We start from the raw sequence: 19,324 nt of genomic DNA, 5'->3' as shown, positions 1-19,324 counted from the left end.
AAAAAACAGTACTGAAAACTTGAGAAAAATTGAGAAACTGATGATGAGACACTAAGGGCTCTGTGCAACCTTTTCTCAAACCAGTGAACATGGACTCATGCAAGTAGCCCTATTGACTTCAAAGAGTATGTCTACACTACAGCTGGAAGCGTGCCTCCCAGCCCAAGTAGATGGACTTGCACTTGGTCTGCTTGAGCTAGAGTGCTAAAAATAGCAGTGTGGACATTGCATGGGCAGCAGCTCAGGCTAGCCACCCAAATCCAAGCCCACCCAACACCCTGGATCTGAGCTCTGGTGGCTAGCCCAAGCCACTGCCCATCCCACAATGTCCACATTGCTATTTTTAGTATGCTAGCTGGAGCAGAGCTAGTGCAGGTCTGTCTATCCAGGCTGGGAGGCTCTCTCCTAGCTGCATTGTAGACATACATACCCGGTGCTCGCCTAAATAAGACTTCACCAATATGAATAAGGCTTGCACAATCAGATCCTTAGCTGGCAATGTCAGGAGGAAGGACATGATTTGTATTTACTTCAAAAAGCAAAAGATAATCTGTAGCTGTCTGTCACCAGAGACCCAATTAAGAGCCCTGTCCAGTATGGTTTCTAATTTTTGGCCACTCCCCAGCCCAGCAATTCTGTTAGCAGATTGAAGAGAATTTCCATAGAGAAATATAGATCTTGTTTGGAAAATTTAACTGGTAGGCAGTCAGAGCCTTCTGTTATTACATTTCTGCTCCTTGGCAAAATTTCAAGTGTGCATCGATTCCTCTAGATTTATCTGCAGAAGTGATATGGGATTGGGCCTACATTAGTTGCATCTTTCTGTTTATGTACTGAAACAAAACTGGTTCACCTGTGTTGTTGAAGTTAACAGTTTTTAGCAATATTCTACTACAACAGGAGAGAGGATTAGAATTCAAAATGATCTTAATAAGTTGGATAATTAATCTGAAAACACTAATATGAAATTCAATAATGACAAGTGTAAAGTTCTGCACTTAGGAAGGAAAAATCAAATACACAAATACAACATGTAGTATGACTAGTTAGGCAGCGGTACTGCAGAAAAGGGGCTTTTAGTGGATTACAAATTAAATGAGAGTCAACAGTGTGATGCTGCTGGAAAAAAGGCAAATGTCACTCTGGGTTGTATTAACAGGTGTGCTATATTTAAGCCATGGGAAGTAATTGTTCCACTCTACTCGGCACTAGTGAGGCGTTAGCTGGAGAGTCCAGTTTTGGGTACCATACTTTCAGAAAGATGTGGACAACTGGAGACACTCCAGAGGAGAGCAAAAATAAAAAAAATTAAGTAAACATAGGGAAAATGTGAAAGAATTAGGCTTGCTTAGTCTAGAGAAGAGAAGACTGAGAATGGATGTAACATCTTCAAATATGTAAAAGGTTGTTATAAAGAGGACAGAGATTAATCATTGTCCATGTCCACAGAAGGTAGGACAAGAAGTAATCAGTTTAGTTTGCAGCAAGGGAGATTTAAGTTAGATATTAGGAAAAACTTTCAAACCATAAGAATAGTTAACCACTGGACCAGGTTACCTAGGGAGGTTGTGGAATCCTTCTTGGAGCTTTTCACAAACAGGTTAGACACACATCTGTCAGGAATGATCTAGGTACACTTAACTCTGCCTTGACACAGAGGGATAGACTAGATGGCTTCATTAGGTGTCTTCTCGCCCTGCGTTTCTGACTGTGCACAGTCATAGACACATTTCAATGCTCTGTTTAAGGACTGCTTGTATAATTTCTCATGGCCACCAATGGATTTAATCCTGTCCTTTTATTTTTGCTTATAGGAAATACTGATACTTTTTAAGTATCAAGCGCCTCAGCTTCTCTACTTCAAAATTATTCTTCTCTTTAAGGAGAAGGCCATAGAGTTTAAAGTAAGCAATAATTGTAACTGTATGATTCTCAAGCACATCACTCCAATCCAGTTGCAGAAACACCAGTTCTCTTAAGGAATGTGTTGACAAGATTCCATGATGAGAAGTGAAGGGAACAGGCTTTTGGCAGGAAAATCCTACTATCCATCCGGAAATTTCAATTCCCCCTTCTAGCACCTGAGGGAGAGAACCAAGGCTCTGCATATTTCCCATCCATCTGCAAAGGTGAGGAGGGAAATACCAGTTGAGCAGCCAAATGTTGGAGATGGATTCTAGGAAAGCCATGAAGATGTAGGAGGGTGGGGGATCTTACTCTCTTACAGGCCTCCATGCAGTCCTGTAGGGTCAGGCCACAACCTGCCCCTAAATAAACTGAGTAGTGTAATCTGATTAAAAAAAAAGTGTGGTAATTGTCAGAGTAGAAGGCACCAGCTTTTAGTGTTTGGCTGATAAAGGCAGGCAAGGAAATGTATGCCCCTTTAAGCCCCTACTCACTGACAAGAAACAGCCACTAAGTATTTGGCTGCCCGGATTATTTTGCTGCCTTAGGCATCTGTCTGTTCTGGTGTATATGGAAGATCAGGCTGCAGAGTAGAGGATATGAGAAAAAGATGGGGGAGAAGCTGAGGGACAGAAACAGCAGAGTTTAGTTATATGTGGCAGGCATTAAGCACGCAGCAGTATCTTCTCCTGGAAGTGCATAGTAATACATGTGCATGGAAAGACTGCTGTTTGATAATGGCACGTTAACAAAAACCCTAAATGAGGATCAGGCTGGAAGAATCTCTCTCCAGGAGAATAGGATCAGGCTGACAGTTCTTGCCATCCAGGGTACAGGAGAACTGGCGCTTGCAGGAGGAATGGAGCCAGCAAGAATCATTTTGAAGATGAGCCATAACTGCAGTTTGTTTAAAAGGTTTAATTTTTCTGATTATTTGTTCTAATCATCTAAAATAATGTTTTTTAAATTGAAGAGCTGCTGACACCTTATGGAAAGCATTTCTCTCTCTACTCAACCGCCTACATTTTCTATATTTTTTTCCATCTGTTTTTCAATTCTAGGGACAGCTGCATGAAAATAAAATCTTTGTTGATTAGGATTTCAGCTGCTCCTGGTACTTATTGCTCACTTGAAGTCATTATACTCAATCATAAGTTCACACAAGTAAATAACATGGCCATGACTGTTATGGCACCCACAAAGGATTATGAAACAAGTCAACCCTGATATAAGCACGTGCGACTCCAACTGAAACCAGTGGGACAATTTCTGATCTCAATTGCACTGGGAATCTACACAACTGATGTCACTGGGAACTTTCCCATTGAATTCATTGGAAGCAGAATCAGGCCCTAAATGCAGAATGACTGTATTGAGCCAAAGGACAGAATAAGGGGCTCATGCGGTGTACTGGCTGTCCAAGGCCCATATGAGCCTTGCAGCAGCTGAAGACAAGCCTGGCCACACCCCTTCCCATAATCCTGACTGCACCAACACATTCCAGAATGCCCTCTGTACCAGCAGTCTCTTAATGTAATTGACAGCAGAATCTGGACCAATGAGAGTTGCAGCCTTTTATGACAGGGCTAAACTTGCTCCTATGATTTCAGATGAGGCACAAGCAAAAAGGGCAAATGAAATCCTAAACAGACAGAATCTACTTCCCAGTAAATACCAAGTTAGTGAAATGGAACCCACTTTTTGTCTCACGCATATTACAACTGGCAAAGTGAAACACCCATATTACAGAGGATGGTAAAGTAATGAGAAAATTCTGGATAAGTAACATGAGGGAGGTACTTCAACCAGCTCTCTTGCATAAAATTACCATGTCTTAAACCCTAAGGTCAGGAGGAGCATTTAACAGTTGGGAAATGCTCTTCCAGTCCTCTGTGTCAGGAAACGCTGGCATGGCTCTTTACAGCTGACAAACAGGGAGGGACCACTCTGGCAGTTCCTGTTTTGCAAAGTCATGATGTCAGGAAATCTAGTCAAGGAGAAACCACAGCAGATGACCTGCCACCTAATACCATGCAACCTGACTGGATACGTAAGCATCATGATATGATGCTCCTGGGTTAAACATTTCAGTGCCAACTTCCACTCTCCTCCACCAGTGCAAATGGAAGGGATGTGCCCTGCTTTATTACGAAACATGTTCAGAAAGCCTGCCTGGGATGACTTCTTATTAAATATTTATATGTTGATTGATGTAAATCAAAGCAATTTAGATAACTGATTTTAATCATGATTTCAGATCAACAAGCAGGAAACTTTGATTTAAGTCATGCTTTGCATTTGTACTTTAGTTATTTTTCTGAAGAGTTTGATTCTTATTGGTTGATACCAATAAACCATATTGACTGGCAATTAAATATAGCCTTCACACTAATTTTGGTGCTTCATTTGGCTCACAAGAAGGATACACTACACTACTCACACACACTTATTTAAGTAGTTATATCACTTATTTATTAAAATTCCTAAATTTTATATTTTTAATTTGTTATAAAATGGTGAATGATGCATTCTTTATTTATTAAAAGGCAATTAATTTTTACTTGAGATTTGTGTCAAGTTATATTTTGATGGAAATTCAATTAAATATGCACAACACTAGCATTTTAAGGTCTTTTTATTGAATAAAACTACTGTAAAAGTGCTGGATAAATAAGGAAAAAAATTATTTAGAAGCTTATCAAAACATGTTTTGCATTTAAAACTAACTGATTTATTATACAAAAGCAAGTATTATTGGTAGTTAGAGTGAACTGAATGGATTGTTCTGATTAATATGTCCTTCAAGATGTTAGGATTAGTAGATCTCATCCTCTCCAATTAATTTTTATTCATATGCTGGGAAAGGGAAGCAAGCATTCCTGCTTTTTCAACTCCCAATTGGTTTCTTAACTTTTAGTGAACTAGTCACTGAACTCAGCTTGTTGAATAAACTGAAATAAAGAAAATATTCTCTCTGCAGCTGCTGTTGTGAAAAGTCAGTTTTTCATTTCAACTAACTTTGTTTCTAGGTACTTATATAGTGGCTTCCACCAGCTCAATAGTTTGACTTTCTTTAAAATTTGGCAGCACACATGTGTTGCTTAATATTTTTTGTATTTAATTTAAATAACTTGAATAGATTATAATAAGTTTAGGCCTTAGCTTAGGTTGTCAATTTCCAATTGAATTTTAATTAAATTGTATTATGTTAGCACCCAAATGTCCCAATGGGGACCCATTGTGCTGGGCGCTACACAAACATACAAGAGACAATTCCTGCCCTGAAGGGCTAGTCTTCACCCATCACCTCCTTCCTCCAGATGTAGTTTAGCGCATGGTTTCTAGCACAGTACTGATAAAATAATTATCAAAATTTACAGGACAGGAGAGAAGATGGGTTTGCTCTTCCCTCTGTTGATGAACTGGAATTTCACTGCTGACGTTTATCTCGGACTTAGTTAAAAATGGAATAAAACTCTGTAAGAGTGATAATGGGATATCACCTTGTAATCACTCAATAACATTTAGCTAGTTCATGTAGATACAGGAACTGATTAAGACATAGGCACTATGGGTATGTCTACACGCTGCATTTAACAGGCACGGCTGGCCCATATCACCCAACTCAGGCTCATGTTTAATTGTGGTGTAGACATTCAGGCTCAGGCCCCCAATTAAACAGCTCCTTAGCCCAAGCCACACGAGCCCATCAGCTTACATAGGCCAGCCATAGGTATTTAACTGCAGTGTAGACATATCCTATGGGGCCAATCCAATGCCAACCGAAGTCGATGGCAGTCTTCCCACTGGGTCAGTGGGTGTTGGATCAGACCTCAGAGGCACAAGCCTAGTGTCTCAGCTCAAGAGTTATGTGAGGACATCAACTGATGATCTGACTTTATATTTCTAAAAGCCTGAAAACGTGACCCAAGCGATATCAGTGCCTGAGTCCGTAGACAGCCTTTAACTATAGTTCTGCTCTCAAATGGGAGAGCTGCCCCATGCATTTTAATGGGTTATTAATTCAGCATACTGCTGTTCTGGGGGCCTCTGACAACACTCACTCACAGGGATAGTATGCGTGGGTAGCCCTTGCTGCCATCACCCTATAATGTTTTTTCTGGGGTGGTAACCTGCCCAAACAAACATGTTTGTGGACCCTACCAGCGTAGTAGATGCCTTTTCTGTGGGTGAGCCATGGCAGTGTGGCAGGGCACACTGAAACCCATGAAGCGTGTGTCTAGCGCTGGAATTATTTGGTGCAGCCCTGTTTTGGATAGCCTCGTTAGAATTATGTGCTTCCCCTCACCCGCATTTTTGTGGTCCTCAATATATTGCCTTTATCTTTGAAACTGTGTATCTGGCCAGATGTGTCTAGCTCAGTAGTAAAGGAGAACTAACGTCAAAAGTTCTCCAGTGCTATAAAAAATTGGAGGAAGTACACCACTGTAGATTCTTGCCACTTGTGTGTGGCATTAGAGGCTACCTAGAGAGGCATGGCCCACAACCACAAGCTACAGCATACATGGGAAACTTTGGCTCAAACTGTGTGGTCCTTATAACATCAGTGAAGACTATCTACTCTTCCACTAACCTCTCAGGTCCCCTCACCGCTTTCCTGTGCAAGGTAAGGACCTTTTACCGGAGACCTTGTCCTTGAAGGATGGTGAAGCCCTACCCTGCAGGTGGTTGAACTGCCCTGAAAATATATATTTGACAAAATGTGTTGTTGCCATGAAGGGACTGTGGATCATGCTGCACAGCTTCACTCTGCTCCTCAGGGCCTCTGTTCTTTGCCTTTGCTACCCTCTGCACCACAGTGCAAACGAGAGCACAGTACAAATCCCTCTCTACTGACAGCCTGCTAGGGCACAGCTGCCCAGGGAAGAGCTAAAACATAAATGGAAAAAAAAGCTGTTTGTGTCTAATACACAGGAAAAATAGTTCAAGAACAGTTTATCTTTGTAAAAGTTCAACCCCATACCACTGCCAAAGTCAGCAAGTCCAAGGATGACCTGTTAAGTAAGTGTTAGCTGTGGAAGTTAAATATGCCCCAGACATTTTAGCTTAGTACTTTACCAAGTCTTTCCAAGATTTTAACAAACAAACAAAAAAACCTTGTATAAAGAAAAGGAGGACTTGTGGCACCTTAGAGACTAACCAACTTATTTGAGCATAAGCTTTCATGAGCTACAGCGCACTTCATCGGATGCATTCAGTGGAAAATACAGTGGGGAGATTTATATACACAGAGAACATGAAACAATGGGTGTTACCACACACACTGTAACGAGAGTGATCAGGTAAGGTGAGCTATTACCAGCAGGAGAGTGCGGGGTGGGGGGAGGAGAGGAGGGAAGAAAATAACAGAACGCCATGAGCCATCACCTTCAGCCCCCAACTAAAACCTCTCCAACGCATCATCAAGGATCTACAACCTATCCTGACGGATGACCCATCACTCTCACAGATCTTGGGAGACAGGCCAATCCTTGCTTACAGATAGCCCCTCAACCTGAAGCAAATACTCACCAGCAACCACACACCACACAACAGAACCACTAACCCAGGAACCTAACCTTGCAACAAAGTCCGTAGCCAACTGTGTGTCCACATATCTATTCAGGGGACACCATCATAGGGCCTAATCACATCAGCCACACTATCAGAGGCTCGTTCACCTGCACATCTGTGATATATGCCATCATGTGCCAGAAATGCCCCTCTGCCATGTACATTGGCCAAACTGGACAGTCTCTACGTAAAAGAATAAATGGACACAAATCAGATGTCAAGAATTATAACATTCATAAACCAGTCAGAGAACACTTCAATCTCTTTGGTCACTCGATTACAGACCTAAAAGTGGCAATTCTTCAACAAAAAACCTTCAGAAACAGACTCCAATGAGAGATTGCTGAATTGGAATTAATTTGCAAACTGGATACAATTAACTTAGGCTTGAATAAAGACTGGGAGTGGATGGGTCATTAAACAAAGTAAAACTATTTCCCCATGTTTATTCCCCCCAACTCTCCCGCTGTTCCTCAGACATTCTTGTCAACTGCTGGAAATGGCCCACCTTGATCATCACTACAAAAGGTTCCCCCCGCGCCCCCACGGCTCTCCTGCTGGTAACAGCTCATCTTACCTGATCACTCTCGTTACAGTGTGTATGGTAACACCCATTGTTTCATGTTCTCTGTGTATATAAATCTCCCCACTGTATTTTCCACTGAATGCATCCAATGAAGTAAGCTGTAGCTCATGAAAGCTTATGCTCAAATAAATTGGTTAGTCTCTAAGCCCTGGTCTACACTAGGATTTTAGGTCGAATTTAGCAGCGTTAAATCTATGTAAGCCTGCACCCGTCCACACGATGAAGCCCTTTATTTCGACTTAAAGGGCTCTTAAAATCGATTTCCTTACTCCACCCCTGACAAGTGGATTAGCGCTTAAATTGGCCTTGCCGGGTCAAATTTGGGGTAGCGTGGACACAATTCAACGGTATTGGCCTCCAGGAGCTATCCCAGAGTGCTCCATTGTGACCGCTCTGGACAGCACTCTCAACTCAGATGCACTGGCCAAGTAGACAGGAAAAGAACCGCGAACTTTTGAATCTCATTTTCTGTTTGGCCAGCAATGGCAAGCTGCAAGTCACCATGCAGAGCTCATCAGCAGAGGTGACCATGATGGAGTCCCAGAATCGTAAAAGAGCTCCAGCATGGACTGAACGGGAGGTATGGGATCTGATCGCTGTACGGGGACAGGAATCCGTGCTATCAGAACACTGTTCCAGTTTTCGAAATGCCAAAACCTTTGTCAAAATCTCCCAGGGCATGAAGGACAGAGGCCATAACAGGGACCCGAAGCAGTGCTGCGTGAAACTTAAGGAGCTGAGGCAAGCCTACCAGAAAACCAGAGTGGCGAACGGCCGCTCCGGGTCAGAGCCCCAAACATGCCGCTTCTATGATGAGCTGCATGCCATTTTAGGGGGTTCAGCCACCACTACCCCAGCCATGTTGTTTGACTCCTTCAATGGAGATGGAGGCAACACGGAAGCAGGTTTTGGGGACGAAGAAGATGATGATGAGGAGGAGGTTGTAGATAGCTCAAAGCAAGCAAGCGGAGAAACCGGTTTTCCCGACAGCCAGGAACTGTTTCTCACCCTGGACCTGGAGCCAGTACCCCCCAAACCCACCCAAGGCTGCCTCCTGGACCCGGCTGGCGGAGAAGGGACCTCCGGTGAGCGTACCTTTTAAAATACTATACATGGTTTAAAAGCAAGCATGTGAAAGGATTAATTTGCCCTGACATTCGCGGCTCTCCTGGATGTACTCCCAAAGCCTTTGCAAAAGGTTTCTGGGGATGGCAGCCTTATTGCATCCTCCATGCTAGGACACTTTACCACTCCAGGCCAGTAACACGTACTCGGAAATCATTGTACAACAAAGCATTGCAGTGTATGTTTGCTGGCGTTCAAACAACATCCGTTCTTTATCTCTGTGTTATCCTCAGGAGAGTGAGATATCATTCATGGTCACCTGGTTGAAATAGGGTGCTTTTCTTCAGGGGACATTCAGAGGTGCTCGTTCCTGCTGGGCTGTTTGCCTGTGGCTGAACAGAAATGTTCCCCGCTGTTAGCCACGGGGAGGGTTGAGGGGGTAGCCACGTGGTGGGGGGAGGCAAAATGCAACCTTGTAACGAAAGCAAATGTGCTATGTATGTAATGTTAACAGCAAGGTTTACCCTGAAAGAGTGTAGCCACTGTTTTATAAAATGTGTCTTTTTAAATACCGCTGTCCCTTTTTTTTCTCCACCAGCTGCATGTGTTTCAATGATCACAGGATCTTCTCCTTCCCACAGGCTAGTGAAGATTAGAAAGAAAAAAAAGCGCACTCGTGATGAAATGTTCTCTGAGCTCATGCTGTCCTCCCACACTGACAGAGCACAGACGAATGCATGGAGGCAAATAATGTCAGAGTGGAGGAAAGCACAAAATGACCGGGAGGAGAGGTGGTGGGCTGAAGAGGGCTGAAGCTCAAATGTGGCGGCAGCATGATGAGAGGAGGCAGGATTCAATGCTGAGGCTGCTGGAGGATCAAACCAGTATGGTCCAGTGTATGGTTGAGCTGCAGCAAAGGCAGCTGGAGCACAGACTGCCACTACAGCCCCTGTGTAACCAACTGCCCTCCTCCCCAAGTTCCATAGCCTCCACACCCAGACGCCCAAGAATGTGGTGGGGGGGCCTCCGGCCAACCAGCCACTCCACCACAGAGGATTGTCCAAAAAACAGAAGGCTGGCATTCAATAAATTTTAAAGTTGTAAACTTTTAAAGTGCTGTGTGGCATTTTCCTTCCCTCCTCCACCACCCCTCCTGGGCTACCTTGGTAGTCATCCCCCTATTTGTGTGATGAATGAATAAAGAATGCATGAATGTGAAGCAACAATGACTTTATTGCCTCTGCAAGCGGTGATCGAAGGGAGGAGGGGAGAGTGGTTAGCTTACAGGGAAGTAGAGTGAACCAAGGGGCGGGGGGTTTCATCAAGGAGAAACAAACAGAACTTTCACACTGTAGCCTGGCCAGTCATGAAACTGTTTTTCAAAGCTTCTCTGATGCGCACCACACCCTCCTGTGCTCTTCTAACCTCCCTGGTTCTGGCTGTGTGTAACCAGCAGCCAGGCTATTTGCCTCAACCTCCCACCCTGCTATAAACGTCTCCCCCTTACTCTCACAGATATTGTGGAGCGCACAGCAAGCAGTAATAACAGTGGGAATATTGGTTTCGCTGAGGTCTAAGCGAGTCAGTAAACTGCGCCAGCGCGCCTTTAAACGTCCAAATGCACATTCTACCACCATTCTGCACTTGCTCAGCCTGTAGTTGAACAGCTCCTGACTACTGTCCAGGCTGCCTGTGTACGGCTTCATGAGCCATGGCATTAAGGAGTAGGCTGGGTCCCCAAGGACAACTATAGGCATTTCAACATCCCCAACAGTTATTTTCTGGTCTGGGAATAAAGTCCCGTCTTGTAGCTTTTGAAACAGACCAGAGTTCCTGAAGATGTGAGCGTCATGTACCTTTCCCGGCCATCCCACGTTGATGTTGGTGAAACGTCCCTTGTGATCCACCAGAACTTGCAGCACTATTGAAAAGTACCCCTTGCGGTTTACGTACTCGCCGGCTTGGTGCTCCGGTGCCAAGATAGGGATATGGGTTCCGTCTATGGCCCCACCACAGTTAGGGAATCCCATTGCAGCAAAGCCATCCACTATGACCTGCACATTTCCCAGGGTCACTACCCTTGATATCAGCAGATCTTTGATTGCGTGGGCTACTTGCATCACAGCAGCCCCCACAGTAGATTTGCCCACTCCAAATTGATTCCCAACTGACCGGTAGCTGTCTGGCATTGCAAGCTTCCACAGGGCTATCGCCACTCGCTTCTCAACTGTGAGGGCTGCTCTCATCTTGGTATTCGTGCGCTTCAGGGCAGGGGAAAGCAAGTCACAAAGTTCCATGAAAGTGCCCTTACGCATGCGAAAGTTTCGCAGCCACTGGGAATCGTCCCAGACCTGCAACACTATGCGGTCCCACCAGTCTGTGCTTGTTTCCTGAGCCCAGAATCGGCATTCCACAGCATGAACCTGCCCCATTAGCACCATGATGCATGCATTGGCAGCGCCCATGCTTTCAGAAAAATCTGTGTCCATGTCCTGATCACTCATGTGACCGCGCTGACGTCGCCTCCTCGCCCGGTATCGCTCTGCCAGGTTCTGGTGCTGCATATACTGCTGGATAATGCGTGTGGTGTTTAACGTGCTCCTAATTGCCAAAGTGAGCTGAGCGGCCTCCATGCTTGCCTTGGTATGGCGTCCGCACAGACAAAAGGCGCGGAACTATTGTCTGCCGTTGCTCTGACGGAGGGACAGGCGACTGACGACATGGCTTACAGGGTTGGCTTACAGGGAATTAAAATCAACAAGGGGGTGGCTTTACATCAAGGAGTATTTCAGGCAGGACTTCACGGACGGTTCCAATAAGAAATGGTGCACCTAAGTTATTGTTCTTATTGGAACAAGGAGGTTAGTTTGGCCTCTGATTGATACATGGCTAGATTACCTCGCTGCACCTTCTCTGTGAGTGACTGCATTGTGACGTAGTGGAAGGAGTCCCCTAGACGGGGGTGGGGGGGAAGCAAATGAGTACAAAACAAAGCTGGTCTATTTCTTGTTTTGATCCACTCCATCTATCTTTTACATCTTTGGCTGGCAGCAGACGGTGCAGAAGGACTGCAAGCCATCCACATCTCATGGCTGCTCGGCAGAAGATGGTACAATAGGACTGCTAACCATTCTCATCTCTTGCCTGCCCGGCAGAAGATGGTACAATAGGACTGCTAGCAATCCGTATCGCCTGCCTGCTCACCATAAGATGGTTCAATAGGACTGACTGCAGGACTAAAGAGAATGACCTGGTCAAGTCACTTCTAATGTAGTCCCTGCACCCATGTCTGCCCAGGCGCTCCTGGCCGACGTGACCAGGAGCACCTCGGACATGATGATGACGGCTACCAGTCCTATTGTACCGCATGCTGCCACAAGGCAATGGGTTGCTGGTGCTGTGTAGCAATGCAGTACCACGTCTGCCAGCACCCAGGAGACATACGGTGACGGTTACCTGAGCGGGCTCCATGCTTGCCGTGGTATGGCGTCTGCACAGGTAACTCAAGAAAAAAGGCGCGAAACGATTGTCTGCTGCTGCTTTCACGGAGGGAGGGAGGGAACGGAGGCCTGACGATATGTACCCAGAACCACCCGCGACAATGTTTTAGCCCCATCAGGCATTGGGATCTCAACCCAGAATTCCAATGGGCAGTGAAGACTGCGGGAACTGTGGGATAGCTACCCACAGTGCAACACTCCGGAAGTCGGCGCTTGCCTCGGTACTGTGGAAGCGAGTTAATGCACTTAGAGCATTTTCTGTGGGGACACACACACTCAAATATATAAAACCGATTTCTACAAAACAGACTTCTATAAATTCGATCTAATTTCGTAGTGTAGACATACCCTAAGGTGCCACAAGTCCTCCTTTTCTTTTTGCGGATACAGACTAACACGGCTGCTACTCTGAAACCTTGTATAATTTGCTTATTTGGGGGCCATTACCAATCTTCCTTTTAAATATTCTGCCCCTTTGGAGATGTAAACCCTACTACCCATTGTTCCTAATCTGAATTGAAGCACTACCCAGTGCCAGTTATTTTTTTTCAAATGTTATTAAAATTGAAAATTTCAAAACACTTGGAATGAAGCCATAAATATTTACAAAATCTAAAGTTAATTATAAATCAATAAAGCTACAGGGATTTTACAAGTATTAACACTTATACCAGAAAAGAACTAGACCTCGGGCATATAAACAGTATAAGTACACTTATTACAGCTTAAAAAAAAAACAACAACTCTTGTTTCTAGTGAGAAAGAATTCCACGCATTGCTTTATTGCTAACCTTTCAACAGGATCCCTTAGCATGACGATAAGTTTGGCATGGGGCTGGAAAGCATGGATGAAATCCTGGATTAAAAATGGAGGTTCTCCATCAGTACTGTTGTCATAGAAGAAAACCCAGGCATTGTTATCCCACATTGTAGAAGCACTGGCCTCTCCTAGAAATGAAAAGTATTTACAATGAGTATCTTTGACTAATTTTTTTTCTTTACATTGGCACAAAAGATATAGATCCTGATCCTCAGCTGGTGTAAATCAGTCTGGCTTCATTGACTTTGATGGACTTATGCTGATTTACACTGGCTGAAGATCTGGCCCATCTTTCTGCAGAATCAGGAAGCTCTTACTGTTTAAATGTAGTTATAGTTAAAGACATTTATATAATTACACAAATTATCACTATCATTATGCCAATATATTTAACTTTAAAAGGGTGTGATCAATTATATAATGCACAAAATTTGTACTCTAGTGGTACTATAACTATTTCCTACTGTCCAGACAGGAAGAACTTATATCCCATCAAGATTTTCAATTCCACCTTATCTTGAAGGTACTTTCTAAGAGTTACTTTTAACACTTCCCTAATTGCAGGGAAGTAAGCCCTAAGTGAATGACATCATTTGTAACTGGCCAGCCAGATAAAAATGTAAAGAACCAGACCAGACCAATCAGTGTTGCTTAGCCCATGAACTGAGGATCTGAGAGATCCACAGGCAATGTGGGAATAAAAGCATCAGTCAGCTTTGCTGTGTTACAGTGTATTGAATCTTTCCTTCTCCTCTGTTATTATTGGAGCTTTATTGTACACCATAAGAGATACTGTACAATAGCATCATGTCCCATAGTCTCAAGTACAGATATGCACTTAAAAGGAAGACAAAATAAACTGATTTCACAATGAATAATAAAATACAGTTAAAGACCAGATTCTGATGTCTTTAGGTCAAGAAAAAACCTTACTCTGAAAGCAGTGTTATTTATTTTAATAGGACTACTCCTGGAGTAGGCTGCTACTCAGTAACTACTCAACTGAGTAAAGGATATCAGAATCTAGCCAATAGTGCCACATACTACATCTATCTTTTAAAACTGTACTGTCTCCTTCTGCTGAGTAACACTAAAATTTATGAGACAAAATTTGATTCAACAAAATGTATGCTTTAGCCTTTTTCAAGCTCTCTCTTTTTGCCAGTGTGGGAGGCACTAATTTCTGTTAATGAGTTTTTGAACCAAAAGGGATGAGGAAAAAAAAACACCTTGTAATTGATAGTTCTGTGATTTAATCATGTACAAGTACATATATGCAAATATATTCTTATTGTAAGGAATTTTCCTTTTCTCTTTCTTTGCCTCCTCTTCTTCTTTGCATTTGAATCCTCATTTTGGAAAAATCCAATCATGTTTTTAAATTTAAAATAAAAATTGCCAAAGCCTTTATACTAAATAAGCATTTATCACTTTCTTTAGGCTCCACTTTTACTTAATGTACTTCCCTAAAAGAGCCTGGAAGTCATTAGAGACCAGAATTATTTACTGATATTCTCATTCCCATTGTTTTGACAGGAGATGCTGGGGCGCTACAGTCTAAGACTGGAAGTCCAGAAGATCTTTGATTTCTCATTCCAAATCAATTATAAACACTATTACTTGACCTTGAGCAGATTATCTGACATGTTAGTTCAGTAGCGGTCAGTTCAGCTCAAAAGCTGGATAAAGTGGAACCGCAAAAGACTAAATGCAGCATTGGAGCAAAATCCCCCCACCAAACCAGGAGTGAGAGTCTGTATTTGTATTAGCAGTGTAACAAACAAGGTCCAGTGCTGTAAATATGTGTGAAGGCATATGTGGAATATAAATCTTGCATGGACTGAATAAGAGCAGTGCATTTAGATATATGAGTACTCTGACAATCCAGATTGGCACAGCTTCACTGAAGTCTATGAATTACACCGATTTTAAAACAGAGAATTTGCCCCACAGCTCCAGCCAATTTAAGAGCTCTGTTAGGCCCCAGATGCATTGGAACTAATGTTGTCCTACTGTGTGGGAAGAGGGTAGGAAGTGAGGAATCCAGACAGACAGTGGGCTCCATCCATCCTATTGCACAGAGGTGTTTGGGGGGCCAAGCAGCTGTCCAGGGCACGGGTGCAGGCACAAGCATGAGTCCATATATTCATGAATCTACCCCCAAGGAAGCAGTGGGCAGCAGCTACAGAGGCTACAGTAACTGTGCCAGAAAGCCTCTGAAAATAATCAGCAGCCTTTCATCCATCTAGCCAGCCAGCTATCCCACAGACATAAGCGTGGTGTCTGAACAATTAAAATATTCCTTTTCGCCTTCACTCATTTGGAACTCTTCTGCACAACAACCCACATAGGACCAGAATCTGCTGTCCTTACCTACAAGAATAAGAATAGTGGAGTCTAGTCCTTACTTTGCATGTGGATTTGGCCCACATGTTTACTTTTGTATACTTCCTCTCAGTTTACTCATTCAGGGGAGTGAACTTTAAGCTAAAGATGCTGTTTTTTGTGCTGTTAATTCAGTATAGCTTGTGTTCGGAACCAAAACAGGATGACTGTGAGGAGCTAAAAGGAAAAAGAAATTAATTCCTACTCATTTGACAGTGTCTCTTTACACCGAATACAGATCTAATATCTGTAAAGAGAGTACCCTATTCAACACATGTTGAATTAATCACTGTTCTATCCACTGCATTTATATATCAAATTATCATAGCACAATCAAATATATACTAATTTTTCCTATGGACTTAAAGCACATATTGTATGATTAAACTGCCTACTTTCATTAAAGAATAAATTTACACTGTCCTTATCTTGAGATTAATGGAATAAAATCATGTCATGTTTTCATAAAACATTCTTGTGAATTTATCAGATTAATGATTGTAAATAAAAAAGTCCTGCTTAGAATGCCTGAAGCTAGAATAGCAGTGTACTTTATAGGTCTTCTAAAGATCTACTGTTTTATTTGAGAAAATATATTACCCAATAAAGGTATGACTCAAAGATGGTTAGAATTTGAAAATACTGTTACATGACAAAGTTAAAGGAATGTTTATAGTTTTAATTAAATTTCCCTTTTTAATAATCTGAAGTTTAACAATGCAGCATTCTAAGGAAACCTGATTTTCATGCATCATGTAGACTGTCTCTAGACTAGACTGTTTTTTACTGAGGTCATAAAAAACTGATTTAATGAGCATAATAATTCAGAACTTTTCCTGCAAACTTAATAAGGGCCAAAGTAACCTTAGCGATAAGGGAAACTGAGAATACAGAAAAAACATGAACTTTAGAAAAAGTTGTAACAAGAGGTAAAAGTACTTAAAAATGTACGCTGCTAATTTAAATAAGTGAACTGAGTTTATCTAAGTGTTCAATACTGTGAAAGTATTGTAGACTGTAATATAAAAAGCAGGACTATCTGCAGATGTCCCTGATGGCAGAACTTCACAGGACCCAATACTGCAGTCTTGCCAGGCACAGCACATCCATTTAGGTAAATGAAAGCAACCTGCCTCCAGAGGAAAACAAATAATGCACCTATCTGTGGATGGGGGCCTTAACTGACATGAATGACCCTCTGCTATGATTAACTTACCCCGGACACAAGACACTTTGATTAAGCTGATTTTACCATCACTATAAATGTTACAACTAATATAGTACCATTGACATATTTTCATAAGTAGTATTTGCAGTACCAATGATGATGTGGTTCATCTTGCTGTGCCCTTTTGTTACATCACTCTGTAACACACCCTGAATCTGGTGTGCAGCCAAGTCAAACAGATCAAGGTAATCTTCCACTGGGTAGCGATCATGAAATCCATCCCTCAGACGAATTATTCCTAAAAACAAAACCCTAATGAGTAAAAAAAGAAGCTAGAAAATGAAACTCAAAAGCCAGATCCACAGTTGGAGTAAATCAGCAAAACTCCATTGATATCAATAAATCTACAGCATTTCACACCAGCAGAGAATTAAGCCAAGGAGCATAACATTAAGATAAAAAGCCAATTATGAAGTAGTTGTGATTCAAGATACTACAATACTAAGATATAAATTCATTCTGAGAGGAAATATTTTGAAGTGCTATGTTTTATAGACCCTGAATTAATAGCTTGAACTTTCTTCTAAGGTTAGGTTTTGAAATGAACATAGAGGGCCAGATTCTGCTCATTTACACCAGGGTAACTGGAGTCACTTGACTTCGGATTTACACTGATGTGCCTAAGAGAAAAATCTGGCCCTGAATCTGTCAATTACACCCACATTTAACAAATCAGAAAATCAGCAGATTAACAACATGGACTGTCTTCCAAATTTGAAGCAAACAGCACCTTTCTGCAATTCTTGGCTTCGACAACAATTTTGCCTAAGGGTGAATGGATTTCACAGACACTTTCAAACAAGATGGGAAGGGGAATTAAAAAATCTGGAGGAGATGTTTTGTTTATTAATTCTTTTCACCTATCAATCTAATTAACAATAATAGTAAATTGAACTGGTAACAAGATTATTTCAAGGTATAATTCCTATTTTATTCTTTTGGGGTGGATCCAATTCCTATGAAAGCCAATAGCAAAACACTCCAATCCCTATGCTACTTTTTCCTCTATATTCACCTTGCAGTATCACCAGCCCTCATTCTTCATCTCCAGCATCACCGGCCCCTCTTAGGTATACTCTGCTCCTTTTCCCTTTTTTGTGCCTGCTCTCTCCACTTGTTGCTGATCCTCTTCCCATTTCCCCATTCCCTCTTGTGTGTTCCCCCCAGTCTCTGCATTCCTGCTTCTTATTCTAGAGATTAGTAAGGCCCAGCTCTAAGAAGCTGCCCTTGCCTTACTTTGATTTACCCATCCTGGCTCTTCAATTGCAAATTACGCCAATTTAGATCTTTGGGAGTCTAAGTGCTAGGGAGTTTGTTAATGTAAGGAAATCTAATGTTACACTTTACCTCTGAATTTGGCCATCTCTCCCATATGCACCATCATGGCAGACACAATCAGCCGAGATGCTTTGGCTGACAAGCTCTACGTTTAAACATCTGGAGATTAGAAGCGGGGTATTCTCTGTGGAAGGTTCTAGGATCTGAAATTCACTCCCTCCATTGATCTGATAGAACTTGAGCCTATTAACCATCAGGTCATGATATATGGCTTATCACTTATTTCCAGGCTTTTGCCAGAAGGGCTGACTGTGAAGAATGAATTTGATTTTAATAGATTTTTAAGACTAGGCGAGAATGCATTATGATCATCTACTCTGACTTTCTGCTTTGTACAGCCCATAGAATTTCACCCAGTGATTCCTAAAGTAGAAGGAATTGTTTCTTTCCTATTATGTCTAATTTGGTGGGGGGAAATCTATTTGATTGTACTTGTGCTATACTGTGTGATTCCTAAATTATGACTGTGCACTCAAAATATCTGGTGGGCACATTTTAGAAATCTAAATATAATAATAAATTAAATACATTATTTATGGTAACAGACAAGGAAAAACTAATGTTGAAAAGGAGATATCTATCTATCCTTTCCTTCATTCATTTTGTTTCCCCGTGTGTATGTGTGTGAACACACACAAATATAAAATGTGTGTGTAAACAGATATAGATACCTCCTTTTCCATGTGTGCGGGGTCAAGATCTATATGTCTAGCCAGAGAAATGCAGAGTGCCTCCAATCTCCATTCAGCCAAATACTGAAATCCTAACTCGGTTGTACTCAGTCTTCACTCAAGGATATTTATATAAATAAACCATTTGTGGTACATATATGAACATTACACAAAATATGACAGATGTTATTAGAAGTGAATCAGGAAAGTTGGGCTTTTCTAAAGTCTAGCCTACAGAGTTAGGTCAATGTA

The 19,324-nt window shown here is 42.2% G+C and overlaps 1 protein-coding gene across 5 annotated transcripts in view; it reads right to left on the bottom strand.

Annotated features, from left to right (window-relative positions):
• CHST15 (carbohydrate sulfotransferase 15) overlaps nt 1-19,324 on the bottom strand; it is a 97,685-nt gene that overhangs the window by 10,685 nt on the left and 67,676 nt on the right. For all 5 annotated transcript variants that reach the window (XM_048858268.2, XM_048858267.2, XM_048858269.2 and 2 more), the window contains exons 4-5: nt 17,155-17,301; nt 13,422-13,578 (exon numbers count right to left, since the gene is read on the bottom strand). In XM_048858268.2, the coding sequence (XP_048714225.1) occupies nt 13,422-13,578; nt 17,155-17,301 (304 nt within the window). The remainder of the gene's footprint in view (nt 1-13,421; nt 13,579-17,154; nt 17,302-19,324) is intronic.

This window comes from Caretta caretta, chromosome 7 (genome assembly GCF_965140235.1).
Source record: "Caretta caretta isolate rCarCar2 chromosome 7, rCarCar1.hap1, whole genome shotgun sequence".
In the NCBI taxonomy this organism is placed as follows: domain Eukaryota; kingdom Metazoa; phylum Chordata; order Testudines; family Cheloniidae; genus Caretta; species Caretta caretta.
This window is presented reverse-complemented; position numbering and strand designations above follow the sequence as displayed.